Source organism: Podarcis bocagei, assembly GCF_964188305.1.
Source record: "Podarcis bocagei genome assembly, chromosome: 8".
Classification (NCBI taxonomy): Eukaryota; Metazoa; Chordata; class Lepidosauria; order Squamata; family Lacertidae; genus Podarcis; species Podarcis bocagei.
In genome coordinates, this window is record NC_138133.1 from 91,939,438 (window position 1) to 91,957,772 (window position 18,335).

At 49.1% G+C, this 18,335-nt stretch overlaps 1 protein-coding gene and 1 long non-coding RNA gene across 3 annotated transcripts in view; both read right to left on the bottom strand.

The window, feature by feature from the left end:
- Window positions 1-1,287: 1,287 nt before the first annotated feature.
- On the bottom strand, window positions 1,288-17,600 carry LOC308593035 (ras-related protein Rab-19-like). 2 transcript variants are annotated; one of them, XM_081205226.1, is made up of 5 exons: window positions 16,852-17,583; window positions 13,521-13,808; window positions 11,357-11,519; window positions 8,690-8,809; window positions 1,288-3,600 (listed from the first exon to the last, which is right to left on the bottom strand). In XM_081205226.1, exons 2-5 carry the CDS (start codon window positions 13,707-13,709, stop codon window positions 3,479-3,481), a joined length of 594 nt encoding a protein of 197 aa, XP_081061352.1. In that variant the 5' UTR covers window positions 13,710-13,808; window positions 16,852-17,583; the 3' UTR covers window positions 1,288-3,478. The 2 variants fall into 2 exon arrangements, with proteins under 2 accessions (XP_081061352.1, XP_081061351.1); XM_081205225.1 differs by lacking the exon at window positions 1,288-3,600 and adding an exon at window positions 5,068-5,527 and having other exon boundaries at window positions 8,676-8,809; window positions 16,852-17,600.
- Window positions 1,288-18,335, bottom strand: part of LOC308593200 — a 98,557-nt gene continuing 81,509 nt past the window's right edge. The window contains exon 2 of the long non-coding RNA XR_014010840.1: window positions 1,288-2,544. This is a non-coding gene — a long non-coding RNA (uncharacterized lncRNA). The remainder of the gene's footprint in view (window positions 2,545-18,335) is intronic.

Consider the following 18,335-nt stretch of genomic DNA (forward strand, 5'->3'; position numbering starts at 1 on the left):
TTTCAGAGTACAATTGAAAGTGTTGGTGCTGACCTTTAAAGCCCTAAATGGCCTCAAAGGCCCAGTAGACCTGATGGAACGTCTCCACCCCCATTGTTCTGCCCAGACACTGAGGTCCAGCGCCGAGGGCCTTCTGGCGGTTCCCTCCCTACGAGAAGCAAAGCTACAGGGAACCAGGCAGAGGGCCTTCTTGGTAGTGGCGCCCACCCTGTGGAATGTCCTCCCATCAGATGTCAAGGAAATAAACAACTACAGTACCTGACATCTAGAAGCCATCTGAAGGCAGCCCTGTTCAGGGAAGTTTTTAATGTGTGACATTTTAATGTATTTTTAATCTTTGTTGGAAGCCACCTAGAGTGGCTGGGGAAACTCAGCCAGATGGGCAGGGTACAAATAATAAATTATTATTATTATTATTATTATTATTATTATTATTATTATTATTATTATTATTATTATTATCAAATCTCCCTTCCTGTAACTTGAATCTGGGGATTTGGGTCCTCCCTTCCAGAGCAGGAGAAAACGAGCTTGTTCCATCCTCCATATGACAGCTGTTATAAGAAAAATACTGCTCCTTTGCCCTTATGGGGTATCTAAGAGCCCGTATAGAGTCTTTAAATATGTTCTCTATCTGTAGGAGAAAATAACAGAGGCCAACCAGAGAATATTGAGAAGCAAGGCAGCTAGTAAGCCTGATCTTTATTAAACTGTTGCAACAGTGTCCTCACTCACCACATGCAGAAGGCAGGAGAGGAACGTAGAACAATGGTGTGCAAGCCCTTTCATAGACATTTTAAATTCCCTGCCCTGGAGCTGAAGACCACCACCCAAAACATCATACATACATCACTGAAGGCGCGGTCTACGGCAGAAAACCTGTCTTCCAGGATACCTGCTAATGGTCACTGAATGCTTATACCTGGGCATCCTGGCCATTCCTTTGAGATGGTAAACAGTTTAGTTCCTGAATCTCTTACATATATTCATAGTTTGCTCAGCTTAGCAGATAATTGCCAGACTGTATTTGAAAAGGTAGGTGTCAGCTCCTACGGTCCAAAGACAACTGGAAAGCTTTTCCCATTTCCTTCCTCCTTGCAAGGAAATATTTGAGGTCAATTTGGGAAAGTCAAAATGCCTTCAGGATTGCTCTCCTGTACTGTTTCAGACATTATACTTATGCATGTGTGTTTGCCTTGTACATTTAGGAACATGTGATTTATATATATGAGACCTTAGAATCCCCCAAAAGGAACTGGAAGTCGGAGCAAAAAAGCAACAGGGTAGTAAAGAAGAGAAACATTTATTTGTCGTACAATTTGCCGTACAATTTTTGGACCTCCCTACGGGGGAGAAGGGGTGGGTTTGAATCTCCAGGTGGGCAAGTACGCCTTTATTTTTATTTATTAATATTAAGAAGACTATGAGTGCAGTTTGCAAGCTGCAGCCTGGCAGGATAATTCTCACATAAACTCTCTGGGGTCTGCCCCCTTCCCCTCTCCCAATTAACCTCCATCTCCAGGGCTCAGAGGTAAGAGGGAGAATCACCGGGACCCAGCCCTGTGACATCACCAGGGAATGCCCCAATGACATCAGCAGAAGCTTCCCCTAAGTCTAAGGTTTGGGTCCCGAAATCAGGGTCTAGGATGCTCACGACCAGGCAGTCCTATTCAGACCCTACTGTTCCTTGTTCGGGGAAATTCAAAGAAATGAAGATTTAGGTGTGCTACCTGTTCTTTTCTTAGGCTTTGCTTTGGGCTTTGCTCCTATGTGAAGTACAAACAAGAAACAGGCGCTGTACTGGGTTTTATTTTTGCAGAAACCATTGCAGGCAGAAATCAGAGGAAGCTGTTGCCTCAGAGCTGACATCTCCAAGCCGAGAGATTTCTCCAGCTGTTGATTTCTACCTGTCATCAGGCAGCCACGAAGGGACAGAGCCCTTGCCTTTTAAGAAGTAGCAAATCAAAGACAATTAGGGGCCTCCCAGCATAATTTTAAGCATGTTTACTTGGATTTTCAGTGAGACTGCTGAGTCATTCTCTGGCCGCAAAAGAGGAAAATGTCTCTCTTAATGCCATGCTATTGCAAAGTGCCTCCTTCCTCAGAAGATCATTGTTGTGTACCTCAAATGGAGCACAAAGTCATTGCTTAAGTATTCTGCTGTCTCCAACATGCCAGAAATGCAGTTTTATAGGGTGGGATTCAATGTCACGCTGTGATCAACGTTCTGCCTCCACAAGCATTTCAGCTCACCAGACAGAGGCATCCCTGTGCGTGCTGTTCCAGGGCTTATACCGACTCCCCCCCGAGTCAGTTTTGAGGGGGATGTCCCATTGCACAAGCTGAAGTCTGCCGAACATTGCATGCATTGATGATGCTAGCTTAAATTTGATAGCAACAACCTCAGCAGAATTTGTGTCAGCCCCTTTCATAGGAAAAAAGGGCATCTCAGAAGTGACATGTCTCTCAAGTGATGGGAAGGACAAAAATCTGCTATTTACCGTATTTTTCGCTCTATATGACGCATCAGACCATAAGACGCACCTAGTTTTTGGAGGAGGAAAACAAGAAAAAAAAATATTCTGAATCCCAGAAGCCAGAACAGCAAGAAGGATCGCTGCACAGCGATCCCTCTTGCTGTTCTGGCTTCAGCGATAGCTGCGCAGCCTGCATTCGCTCCATAAGACACACACACACATTTCCCCTTACTTTTTAGGAGGGGAAAAGTGCGTCTTACAGAGCGAAAAATACGGTATTATTCTTGTTATGGAATAGCTGGAGGCTGCCATGATTCTGAATCCCAGTTGCTAGAAACCACAAGAGGGGAGATGGCCATAATAATAATAATAATAATAATAATAATAATAATAATAATTTATTTATATCCTTGTGCTCAGGTTTTGCATAATGGGCATTTGGTTGGCCACTGTGAGATCAGGATCTTGGACTAGCTGGTCCCCATTTGGCCTGATCTTGCAGACTCTTCTTAAGAAGAGAAAATTTGGAACAGGAGGAGGAGAGCAAGGATGATGTACTACCTTGTTTGGAACACCGACAGGACATGGGGAGAGGCCAAGGATTGCACCCTCACACATACAACCCCCCCAGATCCCATAGTAGCTCAGAAGCCGCAGTTCCAGAATTTGGCTGTGTGTCCACAGTGGGGTCAGTTCATCAGCTCGGCATCCTGCAGGAAATGGCCCACAGGTCTCCAAAGAGAAGCATTGATGGTGGTGAAGCGAGGGAGGCTCTCATTGGCCCACCAAGATGACTTCCAGCCAAGGGTACCAGCGCCACAGCAGAATATGCTGCAGAGACTCTTCAGGTCAGACACAGGCGGCTGCTATAGCCCAGCCATCTCCGAGGAAGTGGCAAATGTCCCGATCCGATATGTGGCAAACGCACAGAGAAAGGCTACTGAGACCAAAGGCTACCTGGAGCATCCTCTAAAATGCTGTGGCAGGAAGCTCTCCCAAGCTCAGCATCCACATTGGGCGTAGCCTGCATCTTGCAGGGGGAGATGGAGGCTGCTGTGCTGGAATTCGTTCCTGAGGAACAGCCTCTCTAGCATCTCCTGCAGGCTGCGCTCCACGTTCTCACCTGGAAGAGAGGAGGAGAGAAGGAAGTCTGGGCCAGGTGGGAGGAGGAAGAGGGAGAGGGAGAGAGGAAGAAGGCCAGGCAGTGGGCAGGTGAGTCTCCTGTTTGCACTTATTCTGATTATTACAGGTATATAGGAAGAGTGGCAAATGAAATTAACGGACTCTGCAGAATTAGACAAAATGACAGGAGGGATTCGAAACCTGCAGGACCAAAGATTCTTAGAGGACTGGAGTAAATATTTGAACTATTTGCAAAGCAATTGTAATAAACAGATTACACTAGTAGGACTGCAAGAAGTTTTGTAAGGAGGATTATGCGAAATATTGCAAGGAAGATTATGAAGAGAATATTGGTTAAGGATAATTAGTAATTATCTAAATTACTAAAGTAACAGAGAAATTAAGAAATGCAGATTAAGTGATAAAGTATGGAAAATCTTCAGAGGTAGTTGACGGGAGTCTAAAAAAAAATTGTATAAGATAAAAACGTATGTTAAATGACTGGTGGAAATGATATGTTTAAAAATTAATAAAAATGTATATATATAAAAACAAAAGGCGCCGAGGCTGTGGATGAAGGTGAGGTCAGAGGGAGGCTCTTTGATGGACTGGAGGTGCCACAATAATAGCAGCGCTGTTGGCACAGACCGGTCTCTGCCCCTCCCAACGTTCTGTGCCAGGAAAGCAGACTGCTGTATTACTTAATGTCAGGGGTTTAGGAGCAGAGGCAAGGGCAAGGGAGGAAACAGAGAGCGAAGGGGAGGAGGCAGAAGAAAGGATGAGTGATGACGACGACCCGAGATCTCCGAGTCTTTCCAGTGAATCAGAGGATTCACAGAAAGGAGCGCCAGTGGCCAGAGCAAGGGGGGAGCCTAGGGGGACACCCCAGGAAGAAGGGTCCAGAGGGGGTTCAGAGGGCAGCAGTTGGAAATCGGGGCCAGCGTCACCAACAGAGCGCAGTGGAGAGGAAGGGCGCCAGGTACCGAGCTCTGGCAGCTCGCAGCAGGGGGGAGGGCATGAGTCAGGAGTGGCCACACCTCCATCGGGGAGCGAAGAAACGGTTAAGCGGAAAGTGGAAGGTTGGGCGCGCGCGCCAAGTTCAAATGCAGAGGAAGGCGGCGCAGTAAGCAGCCCGGAAAGGGAGCCAGGTCCTAAAGCCCGGCGCAAGGAGGCAGGAGGGTCCGGGTCAGAGTCAGAAGAATCCCGGAAGGAAGAAACCCCGGGGGGCAGAGGGACCCAGAGGAGAACAGTCAGGCGGAAAAGGTGGAGCAGGGCTAGGATATTAAGTTGGTGCACAAGGGGCGGAGAATCAGACGGAGCTTCGCCGATCTAGCTACTAGACGTAGAGTTGCACGCAGCAGCTTGAGAATGGAAACTGTAACTCAATAAAGACTTTTACTTAATGATCGCTGGCTAGCGTGATCCTCTGTGAGCTAGGATCTTCGAGCAGCTCTGACACTTAATATTAGCAAAGCGCCCTTCTTTGCCGGTGCTTGCCGGTCCAGAAATAGAACCTGCTGCTGTGCACCCATTCATTATCTCAACGCCCTGAGAGGTGCACATTCCTCCAGAGAAGTCTGGCTGGCGCGCTTGCAAACCACCACCCCACCCCTACCTTCCTCCGCCTGTCAGATTGGCTTGAAGGCCCTTCGTGACTTTGCTTGGCAGCCGGGCGGGTAATTAGCGCCTACCCAACCTGCTGCCAACCCCACAGCTTCACGCAAGACTGGCGCAAGCTAATAAATACTATTTAAAGCAAGGTTGAGCAACCGGCAGGCTTCTGCCTAATTGCATGCTTGGGGCAGGGGAAGGAGCCCAGAGGAGAAGAGGCAGCAGTGTGATGCCGCAGCAAAATAAGCTAATGCTGCTTTAGGCTGCGTCAGCAGAAATCTGGTGCCCAGATCAAGGCAAGTAATACCGTAGTTCCGCTCTGTTCTGCCTTGGTCGGACCACACCTGGAGTCCTGTGTTCAGTTCTGGGCACCACAATTTACGAAGGATGTTGACAAGCTGGAACGTGTGCAGAGGAGGGCGAATGAGGTGAACAAGGTCAGGCATGGGCAAACTCGGCCCTCCAGATGTTTTGGGACTACAATTCCCATCATCCTAGCCACTGTGATCCACGCGACGGTTACCTCCAGACTGGATTATTGTAACTCACTCCACGTGGGGCTACCCTTGAGACTGACCCAGAAACTCCAGCGGGTGCAGAATGCCGTGGCGAGACTCCTTACGGGGTCCTCACTGCGGGATCACATTCACCCAGTGCTTTACCAGTTCACTGGCTCCCAGTGGAGTACAGGATCAGGTTTAAGGTGCTGATTTTAACCTTTAAAGCCCTATATGGGTTAGGACCCTTGTGCCTACGGGACCTCCTCTCCTGGTATGTCCCACGGAGGACCTTACGGTCTTCAAACAAAAACATCTTGGAGGTCCCGGGCCACAGGGAGGTTAGGCTGGCCTCAACCAGAGCCAGGGCTTTTTCGGTCGTGGCCCCGATCTGGCGGAACGCTCTGTCACAAGAGACCAGGGCCCTGCGGGACTTGACATCTTTCTGCAGGGCCTGCAAGACTGAGCTGTTCCACCAGGCCTTTGGCCAGGGCACAGTCTGACCCCCTTCTTTGGTAATCCTCAGAACTCTAGCCCAGTGGTTGCCATTAATTTGACTCTGAATTGATTTTAGAATGAATTGATTTTAGGGTGCTGTGTTACTTTTATTGTTGTTAGCCGCTCGGCTGGGGAGGGCGGGATATAAATAAAATATTATTATTATTATCCCTGACCACTGGTCCTGTTAGCTAGGCATCATGGGAGTTGTAGTCCCAAAACATCTGGAGGGCCGAGTTTGCCTATGCCTGATCAAGGTTCTGGAAACTAAGCCTGATGAGGAGCGGTTGAAGGAACTGGGTATGTTTAGCCTTGAAAAGAGGAGACTGAGAGGAGATAGGATACCCATTTCCAAATATCTGAAGGGTTGTCACATGGAAGATGGAGCAACCTTGCAGCATTTGAACCAATGACTTCAAGCTACGAGAAAGGAGCTTCCAATTAAACACCAGCTAGAGCTTTCTGGCAACAAGAGCTGTTTGACAGTGGAACAGACTCCCTCAAAAGGCGATGGTGTCTCTTTCCTTGGAGGTATTTAAGCAGAGGTTGGACGGCCATCTGTCAAGGACTTTTTAGCGCCGATTCCTGCATTGCATGGGGTTGGACTAAATAATAATAATAATAATAATAATAATAATAATAATAATAATAATAATAATAATAATTTTATTTATACCCCGCCCTTCCTGGTTCAGAAAACAGGGCTCAGGGCGGCTAACAACAAATTTAAAACACTTTTGACCATTGGAGGTCCTTTCCAGCTCTAGAATTCTATGCTTCCATGATTAAGCTGTTCATTTGGGCCCTGCTAACCTCACCCACTTCGGCAAAGAGCAGATCAGACACGGCGGACTCAGGCAGATGCCAAGCGCAGCCCGCTCTCTGTGTCATTTTGTGCCAGCTGCCTGGGGAAATTATGCTGACTCTCGGTAACGACTTTACGAGGCTGACTTGGCATCTTCGAAAATGCCCGCCCATCAGCAGAGGAAGAAGCTAAAGAACCTGGGGAAGGAAGGAAGGAAGGAAGGAAGGAAGGAAGGAAGGAAGGAAGGAGCCTCAGCAGATGTGGAAGCAGAAAGCTGCTGTAAATGGAAAGCTCTAGGAGGTATCAAAGAGATGCAGCCAGACAATTGCCAGAGGCAAAAGTGCGCAGAGCTGCAAAAGTAAATTTCACCACGGTACTCGCTTCTTTTGGACTTCCAGGACTCTCTAGCTGGGTTCTGAGACTCTCCCTAGGCCATATCCCCTCCATAAGAACATGCCTTTTAACATCTACATGCAGCCACTGGCAGAGATCATCATCATCAGATGACACCCAGCTCTACCTCTCTTTCAAATCAGAACCAGTGAAGGCGGTGAAGGTCCTGTGTGAGTGTCTGGAGACGGTTGGAGGATGGATGGCGGCTAATGGATTGAGGTTGAATCCTGACAAGACAGAAGTAATGTTTTGGGGGGACAGGAGGTGGGCGGGTGTGGAGGACTCCCTGGTCCTGAATGGGGCAACTGTGCCCCTGAAGGACCAGGTGTGCAGCCTGGGAGTCATTCTGGACTCACAGCTGTCCATGGAGGCGCAGGTCAGTTCTGTATCCAGGGCAGCTGTCTACCAGCTCCACCTGGTACGCAGGCTGAGATCCTACCTGCCCGCAGACTGTCCCACCAGAGTGGTGCATGATCTAGTTATCTCTTGCTTGGACTACTGCAATGCGCTCTATGTGGGGCTACCTTTGAAGGGGACTTGGAAACTACAACTAATCCAGAATGCGGCAGCTAGACTGGTGAGTGGGAGCAGCTGCCGAGACCACATAACTCCGGACTTGAAAGACCTACATTGCTTCCCAGTACATTTCCAAGGTCAATTCAAAGTGTTGGTGCTGACCTTGAAAGCCCTAAATGGCCCCAGCCCAGTAGATCTGAAGGAGCGTCTCCACCCCCATCATTCTGCCTGGATGCTGAGGTCCAGCGCTGAGGGCCTTCTGGCGGTTCCTTCACTGCGAGAAGCCAAGTTACAGGGAACCAGGCAGAGGGCCTTCTCGGTGGTGGCGCCCGCCCTGTGGAACACCCTCCCACCAGATGTCAAAGAGAAAAACAACTATCTGACATTTAGAAGACATCTGAAGGCAGCCCTGTTCAGGGAAGTTTTTAATGTGTGACATCTTAGTGTATTTTTGGTCTTTGTTGGAAGCTGCCCAGAGTGGCTGGGGAAACCCAGCCAGATGGGCAGGGTACAAATAACCAATCATCATTATTATTATTATCCCTGGCCTCAGCCGCTGTTCCCAAGCCTGTGACTCCTGCAATGTTCTCCTGAAAGGAATGCGGCCCCCGATAGTCCGCCACCGCCGTCCCCCGTTTCAAGCCCCTTCCTGCTTCTTCTCTGCTTGGTGGGTCAGTGGAATCACTGCCCCTAATCTTTACACCAACCTCACTTGCATCACCCCCTCTCTCAGCTCAGCCGGAAAGACGAGGCGACCCTCCCCTCCTTACCTGTCTTGGCCGACACCTTGAACCTGCCGGACGCGCCGTGCTCCACCGCAAACCTCTCAGCCTTTTCTTCGGGGACGCAGCTCTCCAGGTCACTCTTGTTGCCCAGGAGGAAGAGATTGGCTTGGCGGGGGCGAGGGAGAAAGAACAGGAAGATCTGAGAACAGGTGCTGGGGCTAAAGGCTCTGAGCCGCTGGCAGGGCAGGACGTGGCCAGTTCATGTATGGTGGAAGGATATTTGCAGCTCCAACATTTGTTAACAATTTGGTTTGGGCTAGCAGCGTTTTCAGCTTCTGAGACTCCTGAGATACTACTGGTTAAGTTTATTAAAACAAAAAACCACCACCCACAATGACTTTTTATAGATATTCCTGGTTCTGTTGGATCTCTCAGCGGCTTTTGACATCATCAACCATTTCATCCTTCTGGACCGTCTAAAGGGGCTGGGAACTGGGGGCACTGTTATACGGTGGTTCCGCTCCTTCCTCCTGGGCCGTGTTCAGAAAGTGGTGGTGGGCTTTGAGTGTTCAGACCCCTGGGCTCTCACTTGTGGGGTGCCTCAGGGTTCTGTCCTCTCCCCCATGCTTTTCAACATACACAGACTGCCTTGTCAGAGTGGTGCATGCTCTAGTTATCTCCTGCTTGGACCGCATTCTACATGGGGCTACCTTTGAAGGTGACCTGGAAACTGCAACTAATCCAGAATGCGGCAGCTAGACTGGTGACTGGGAGCGGCCGCCGAGACCATAACACCAGTCTTGAAAGACCTACATTGGCTCCCAGTATGTTTCCGAGCACAATTCAAAGTGTTGGTGCTGACCTTTAAAGCCCTAAACGGCCTCGGTCCAGTATACCTGAAGGAGCGTCTCCACCTCCATCGTTCTACCCGGACACTGAGGTCCAGCGCCGAGGGCCTTCTGGCGGTTCCCTCACTGCGAGAGGCCAAGTTACAGGGAACCAGGCAGAGGGCCTTCTCCGTAGCGGCACCCACCCTGTGGAACGCCCTCCCACCAGACGTCAAAGAGAAAAATAACTACCAGACTTTTAGAAGACATCTGAAGGCAGCCCTCTTTAGGGAAGCTTTTAATGTTTAAGAGGTTATTGTATTTTAGTGTTCTGTTGGAAGCCGCCCAGAGTGGCTGGGGAAACCCAGGCAGATGGGCGGGGTATGAATAATAAATTATTATTATATTATTATTATTTGTTATCAATTTGACAGGCAGATGTTAAGAAATGATTGGAAAAAAGAACTTGTGGTTGCTGTGTTGCCTAGACAATGGGAGAGTGTTTTCACTTCTATAGCAAAGGTATATGACTTAAATTGTGACTTATACAACAGAAAATAATATTTTCAATTTATTGAACTCCACTATGTTCGTATAGAAAAGGACTGCCTAAGACTGCATTTTGTTGGAAATGTAATAAGGATAATGCTTCTTTAAAACATGTTTTTACAATGTCTTATACTTATTAAGATTTGGGAGAAAGTAGTGGATTATATGAGGGGCACGGGTGGCGCTGTGGGTTAAACCACAGAGCCTAGGACTTGCTGATCAGAAGGTTGGCAGTTCGAATGCGACGGGGTGAGCTCCCGTTGCTCGGTCCCAGCTCCTGCCCACCTAGCAGCCCCCGGAGGGCTGAGTTTGCCTATGCCTGATTTAGGACAATGCTTCTCAGAGTGGCCAATACTGCCTCCTGGTGGTCAGTGGGATTACCTAGGGCAGGTATTCCCAAACTTGGGCCTCCAGGTGTTTTGGGACTACAATTCCCATCATCCCTGACCACTGGACCTGCTAGCTAGGTATGATGGGCGTTGTAGTCCAAAAACAGCTGGCGATGGCAGGTTACAGCAGGGGGGTGGAAATGACTACCACCGTAGGACTGGATCAAGTTCATCTGTTTTACTGAATTCATCAACCAAAATACTTTTAATTGAATAAATGTGCCATGCATTGCGACCCTTGGTCAGGTGTGAGTGCAGGAGCCAGGCCCTGTGACCAATAGGACTTTGCAGGACTGGGGCTTCCTAAGTTTGTTCTGGAGAGGCAAGGTGCGGCCGCACAGGTGAGGCCGCTTGGTAACTCACTGCACCTGGTGGCAAGAGCCGGGAAGGGATATAAGGTCAGCATTTCCCTTCGGCTCTTTGCCACAGCAACACGTTCCCTGCCTTGCTGCGTTTAACTCCTTGACTCCTTGCTCCTCGACCCTCGGACCCCTGACTTCGTGACTCCTTGCTCCTCGACCCTCGGACCCCTGACTTCGTGACTCCTTGCTCCTCGGCCCTCGGACCCCTGACTTCGTGACGCCTTGCTTCTCAGCCCTCGGACCCCTGACTTCGTGACTCCTTGCTTCCTGACCCTCGGACCCGTGGCTTCTTGACTTCTCTGACCTTGGATTCTTGGCTTCCTGACTCCTGGCTTCTGGACCCCCGTTCCTGCTCCCACCCTGCCATCTTGCCCCTGGTCCCGACACCCCCAACCGGGACATCGATCGCCCATGAACCGGACCGTGACATGCTTGGGGTCCCGTCCTGCTCTGCAACCCTATGATTCTGCGTCTGCGTGTCAGGCTGCTGATAAAGGCGCAGGCGCGGAGGCGGAGGGGGGAAAGTGGCCACCGACCCCTCTGTGTACCCTGGGACTCTTCCTTTCCCCCTGCCCTCTCACTTACCATCCGCACAGTACTGCCTGGCCAGGTACAGCCAGTGTAAGAGGCTGTCAAAGGAGAGAAGGTGCTGCAGGCTGTACACGAGGAGCACAGCATCCGCGTCCCGGTAGTAGCTCCTGCTCAGGGACAGGAAGCGCTCCTCCCCAGCCGTGTCCCACAGGGAAATCTGCGCAGGTCGAAAGAGCAGGTGGTTAGAGCGCCGAACAGGGGAACTCCCTGCCGCAGGAAACTTATGAGAGACCGGCTGGAACCTAGAGGGGGATTCATCTGGGTTTTTGTGATGGCCTAGTCAGGTAGGGTCTAGGGACGCGGGTGGCGCTGTGGGTTAAACCACAGAGCCTAGGGCTTGCTGATCAGAAGGTCGGTGGTTCGAATCCCCGCGACGGGGTGAGCTCCCATTGCTTGGTCCCTGCTCCTGCCAACCTAGCAGTTTGAAAGCACGTCAAAATGCAAGTAGATAAATAAGTACCGATCCAGTGGGAAGGTAAACGGCGTTTCTGTGCGCTGCTCTGGTTCGCCAGAAGCGGCTTAGTCCTGCTGGCCACATGACCCAGAAGCTGCATGCCGACTCCCTTGGCCAGTAAAGTGAGATGAACGCCCCAACCCCAGAGTCGGCCACGACTGGACCTAATGGTCAGGGGTCCCTTTACCTTAAGGTAGTCTTTATGTGAGTATATTGTATTTAATTATGGGGTATTAGAGTTTTTAGGGGGCTAACCAGGCTGGGATAGCTGGGATAGCAGGCTTGTTGGTTTTGAATATCTGATGTAGATTTTTTCAATTTCGTTGTTCTGTATGGGACAATGACAATAAAGATTATCGTATCGTAAAAGGGAGTCTCTGTGGCAGCTCATGGGTTGTGGAATTCCCCACATGGCGTGCCTGGCACTTTTCTTATGCAGCTTTCAGCAAATGCTGAAAACACACCTCTCTGCCCTGATCTTTGACACCTGAGATGTGTGTTTTCAGGACCCACCCAGTTCCTGTGACTGCGATTTGCTTTCACTGTCTCTAATTCTGAATTTCGAATTGTTGTAACCTGCCCTGGGGCGTGCAGGTGAAGTGTGGGAAACAGAATAATAGAACTGTAGACCCCAAGGGTCATCTAGTTCAACACTCTGCAATGCAGGAATCACAGAAGGAGGAAAAGGAGGAGGAGAAGAAGAAGAAGAAGATCTTCACCCGTCAGTGCTAGGATTTATTCAGGACTTCAATGCTGAGAGTTCAAAAAGTTGGGTGCCATAAACGTGGAAAATTGCAGTCAAACTGTACATGGGTACTAGTTGGTACATGAAGGGGTTAAGACAATAGAGCTGTGTTCCTAGACTCAGTTAGGTCATGCCCCTCTTCTCTGATGAGTGAAGAAGTCTTCTCTTCCTGTGCCTCACTTTTTCTCCACACCATGTAACCCACCAGGTGGGATGCGTCGAAGCCATCTCCAAAGCTTTGAACCTGCGTTTGGAATTATATTCTGCATTTTCTACCCTAGAGGATTCTGCCTGCGTTCTCCTTGCTGCTGCTTGGATAAATGCATGAATCGGACCTTTGGAATGTTTTGTAAGTAAACCATTTTAAAGTTACTAAACAGTGTGTGGTCTGTTCATTGCAAGAAGGGTGGAAAGAGAGGGGTGCTTTGCAAGTGGACTAAACAGGATATGCAAAAGGTTTAATTCGTAGAATCATTGCATTTATCAAGCTGGAAGGGTGTCCAATTTGTGAGTTTAAACTCTGCTGCTGGGGGCTCCCTCCCACTGGAGAGTGTGTTAAGCCCCAAATTCTGAATCTAGGCATACCCAGCCGGTTCTTTTATTATTCAACACACACAGACATGGGTCACAAGACCCTATATCCCTGTCCTCCATGACAAAAACAGCCCTCCTCCTCCTCCTTTCTGAGGAGAGAGGGGAACGCAGAGCAGCATGCAGGAGAATCTCAGCTTCCACAGCAAGCAATGTGGCCCTCAGGAAATTGAGCCCCTGCCCCTCTCAGAATCGTAAGAGGGACCAAACCATCCACTCCCACCCTGCATAAACCCAAGCACCCAAGTGAGCTTACGAAGGTGCATAGACCCTGTTGTTTCTCCCTCTCCCTTTCCCCCTTTCATGAGGCAGGGAGTTCCAGAGGCAAACCACCAACCAAATGAGCTGCCCGGGAAGTGGGCCCTTACCTGGACCTGGCAGTTCCTGCTGTTGAGCTTCAGGGGCAGGGTTTTCTCGCACGTGTAGCTGTGCTGGCCGGGCGGGTGGTCTCCCTCCAGGAAACGCCCCAGCTTGATCCGGTGGAAGAGCGTGGTCTTCCCCACCCCAAAGTCCCCCAGGAGGATCATCTTGAACCTGGGGCTCCTCGTCCCTGCCATGGCTAGGCTTCTTCACCAGCAGCAGGAGTGGCGCACACCTGACGGGCAGAGATGCTCTTTGGCCAAGCAAGAGAAGGAGACCTTGAAGTCACCGCTCAGCTGTGGGGAGGAGGAAATGTGGCTGGGTTTGTTCAAGGAGGGGAATAGCTGTTTGCTGTCTCTCCCTCTTTTCTGGAGAAGGTGGGATCCAGTACGCAAACACTTCCCCGTTGCTGGAAGTGGCAAAGCCCAGATCCAGACGCAAGCTAGTTAGGAGAGCTTGACCCAAGTTGGATCACCTTAATTTCCACATTTCTTTTCTTTTCTTTTAAATAATCTTTATTGATTTAAATTACACACATATACAAAAATCTCATACTACAAAAAGAAAATTAATGAAAAAAGAATTAAGGAAAAAGAAGAAAATACAGAAAAAAGAAAGAAGAAAAAGCAGATTTACATGCATTAAAAAACTTAATCTTCCTAATTAATACTTAAATAAAAAGGACTTCTGACAAAACGAGTCTTCCAATCATTCTCATTGTACTGTTTATACTGTCATTGTTTTTCCCGTGGAGTTTTATATTCTTTAATATTGTCCCCGTCTACTCCACAAACGGTATTTGTCGTGTTTACAAGTATCGCTCAAGTTCTGCTAATATAGTGTGGTTGGTACAATATGATCTTATATAATCCTTAAATATTCTCCATTCTCCAAATATTTTCTGGTTCAATACTCCTCTAACTCTTCCCGTCAGTTTTGCTAGTTGTAAATATTCTAACATGAGTATCTGCCAATTTGTGATTGTCAGTACTGTTTCGTTTTTCCTACTTCCTCGCCCCAAGAATTCTTGCTGCTGTGGTGGCACGCATGAACAGTGGTCTTGTGTCTTTTTAATTTCTAGTGGTAAAATGCCTAAAGGAAAGATCTCTGGTTTGTTTGTTTTTTAAGTGAGTCATGGAATTGTAGAGCTGGAATGTGAACCGCAGAGTCATATAGTCCAGCCCCCTATAATGTGGACCCACAAAGCGAACACAGAAACTGAAGAATGACTACAGTGGTGCCTCGCAAGATGAAAATAATCCGTTCCGCGAGTCTCTTCGTCTTGCGGTTTTTTCGTCTTGTGAAGCACGGCTATTAGCGGCTTAACGGCTATTAACGGCTTAGCGGCTTTAAGAAAAAGGAAACAAACTCGCAAGAACTCGCAAGACGTTTCGTCTTGCGAAGCAAGCCCATAGGGAAATTCGTCTTGCGGAATGACTAAAAAAAGGGAAATCTCTTTCGTCTTGTGCGTTTTTCGTCTTGCGAGGTACCACTGTACTTATATGCACTGGACTGCTTCATTCAGTACAGTTGTTATGTACTGAGTTGAATAGGATCCAGAATGCAGCAGTCTGATTGGTCTCCAGGAACTACCCAATCCAGCTCCAGATGGAAGTGAATCCACAACCTGATTGGCCTACCGGAGAATTCCGGAATTAGCCAATCACGTGGGGCCCATTGTGTAAATAATGTATATAAAGCAGACATTCTGGGGGAACTTCCATTCCTCCTTACCACCATGAGCTGAATAAAGAGCATGAAATCCACTCTCGACTCTGAGTATATTTCAATGGTGCTGGCCTTGAAAGCTCTAAAAGTCCAGTAGACCTGAAAGAGCATCTCCACCCCCATCGTTCTGCCTGGACACAGAGGTCCAGCGCTGAGGGCCTTCAGGCAGTTCTCTCTCTGCAAGAAGTGAGGTTACAGGGAACCAGGCAGAGGGCCTTCTTGGTGGTGGCTCCCACCTTGTGGAACACCCTCCCATCAGATGTCAAAGAAATTGACAACTATCTGACTTTCAGAAGACATCTTAAGGCAACCCTGTTTTTATGTTTGATGTTTTATTGTATTTTTAATATTTTGTTGGAAGCTGCCCAGAGTGGCTGGGGAAACCCAGCCAGATTGGCTGGGTATTATTATTATTATTATTATTATTAATAATAATAATAATAATAATACAGTGGTACCTCTGGTTGCAAACAGGATCCGTTCCGGAGCCCCATTCGCAAAATGAGCAGAACGCAACCCGCGTCTGCGCGTGCCACGATTCACCATTTCTGTGCATGTGTGAGACATCATTTTGAGTGTCTGCGCATGCGCGAGCGGCGAAACCCGGAAGTAACCCTTTCTGGTACTTCCGGGTCACCGTGGGACGCAACCTGAAAACGTTCAACCTGAAGCAAATGCAACACAACGTATGACTGTAATAATGATCATCATCCACATCAGTGCAGGATTACTTCTCTGCAGAGCCACGACAGGTGTAAATGTGAAGATTAAAAACCACCTGCTGGCAAATGGAAAAACAAACAAAGGCTTCCGCCAGCGCCAACTTAGCATGACATTCAGCGCAGATTTCTTTAGCAAACATTGAAGCACATTCAACAGAAAGGCATAGCAGGCAAAAACTTGTACAGAAAAAGATCTGGCTGATTAAATGGCACACATAACCTTTTTTTAAGTGAAACTCCATTTTCGGCTACCTTTTCCACGGGGAAATAAACGCCCCCTTGCCAGTGGAAGCGCAAGGAAGGCCATCAACATGTGGTTCCTCCACAAACGGGAGCATGAAGGCTAGGAAAAGTGTGCGGAAGTAGGGAAAGGGAGGATAAGAACGTAAGGGTCTTACGTTCCGGTACTTCTGGGTTTCGGCGGGTCTGTAACCCGAAAAAACGTAACCTGAAGCATCTGTAACTGTACCTTTTATGACTGTACCTTTTTACAGCCTAGAATTGCATTAACTTTTTTTGTCTAGAATTGCATTAACTTTTTTTGCTGCTGCATCACACTGTTGGCTCATGTGAAGCTTGTGGACCACCAAGACCCCTACATCCTTTTCACATGTCAAGCTAGGTGTCCCCCAACCTATATGTGTATATCCAGATTAGTCCTGCTTATGTGTAGAACCTTACATTTGCCCCCACTGGTATTCAGATCCTTGGTCCAAACACCAGAGACATACCCACAGCCCGGCCTTGAGAGCACCCCCCCTTCTGCCAGGGTGAGGGGCAGCCTGGCAGAACCCCATAAAACAGGGCCAGAAAGAGGCACCCCCATCGCAACCCAGCTCCTCCGCCAACTGAGACATGGAATGTCTTGCCAGGGCAGCTGCTTATCTACCTTGTCTGTCCTCGCGAGGCCAGCCGAGTCAGCTGCCCACTTGACCAAGAGGCTTCTTCCTTCGAGGGATCCGCGGAGAGATCCTCGCCCTGCCAGTCACATGTCAGTCACAAGGCCAATGTCCAGAGAGGGCTGTCTGTTCTCCTTCAGGAGCTCCTGAAGAGGCCTTACGCCTCCGGGGGTGTGGTAAGAGGTTGGCACCGATGGCTGCCTTTCCCTGACCCAGCCTAGTTCCCTGTCTCCGACGGAAGATGGCAAGAAGCAGGGCAAATGTCGTGCACACCGCATCAGATCTTTATTTGCCTCTTTATGTGGGGTTGGGGTTTGTTTGTTTTCTAGTTTTACAGCCGCGAGAATTCTTCGCCTCTCCTCCGAGCTCAGAAACGCCGCGTTTGTGAGCCGTGAAATGCAGGCGCTTGAAGCGCAGCCAAGTGCCCTTGCCTGGAGTGGCAAAGGAAGCACACAGCTGGCAGACTCATCTGGGGAGACCGAGGTCCCAGGCGGCTGTTTATTAGGGCACCTAATCCTCCGTCACTTCTGTGTTGGAAATCTGCACTGGGAGGACATTGTCGCAGGTGAACTGGGATGTCTGTATTTCATATATGCTGCCTTCTCTAAGGAGCTCAAGGTGGAATAATAATAATAATAATAATAATAATAATAATAATAATAATAATAATTTATTTATACCCTGGCCATCTGGCTGGGTTTCCCCAGCCACTCTGGGCAGCTTCCAACAGAACACTAAAATACAATAACCTATTAAACATTAAAAGCTTCCCTAAAGAGGGCTGCCTTCAGATGTCTTCTAAAAATCTGGTAGTTGTTTATCTCTTTGACATCTGCTGGGAGGGCGTTCCACAGGGCGGGCGCCACTACCAAGAAGGCCCTCTGCCTGGTTCCCTGTAACTTGGCTTCTCGTAGGGAGGGAACTGCCAGAAGGCCCTTGGAGCCGGACCTCAGTGTCCGGGCAGAACGATGGGGGTGGGGACACATACATGGTTGTTCTCCTCCCCACAACAACCCTGAGAGGTAGGCTCAGCTGAGAGGCAGTGACTGGCTCAAGGTCACCCAGTGAGTGTCATGGCGGGGATTCGAACCCTGGTCTCCCAGGTCTGATTTCGAAACTCTTACCACTGTGCAACCCTCGTTCTGTTTCCAGCGAACGCAGTGTTTACCTCTTGACTCCCTACCTGGCAGGGAGACCCATATGAGAGAGGCTGCACATGGAGCCCCAGGACCCTTGATGTAAATCACAGGACAACTGGTGACCCGTCAGGATCAAGACAGCCGCCCACGTTTGATGGCCCACCAGGAGGAGCTGTGAAGGGAATACCTGGCTTTTTCTGCCTGGCTGGTCAGTCCCGGGCAGGCTATAGGAGTACTGTTTTGGGAGGACAGGAGGCGGGCGGGTGTGGAGGATTCCCTGGTCCTGAATGGGGCAACTGTGCCCCTGAAGGACCAGGTGCGCAGCCTGGGAGTCA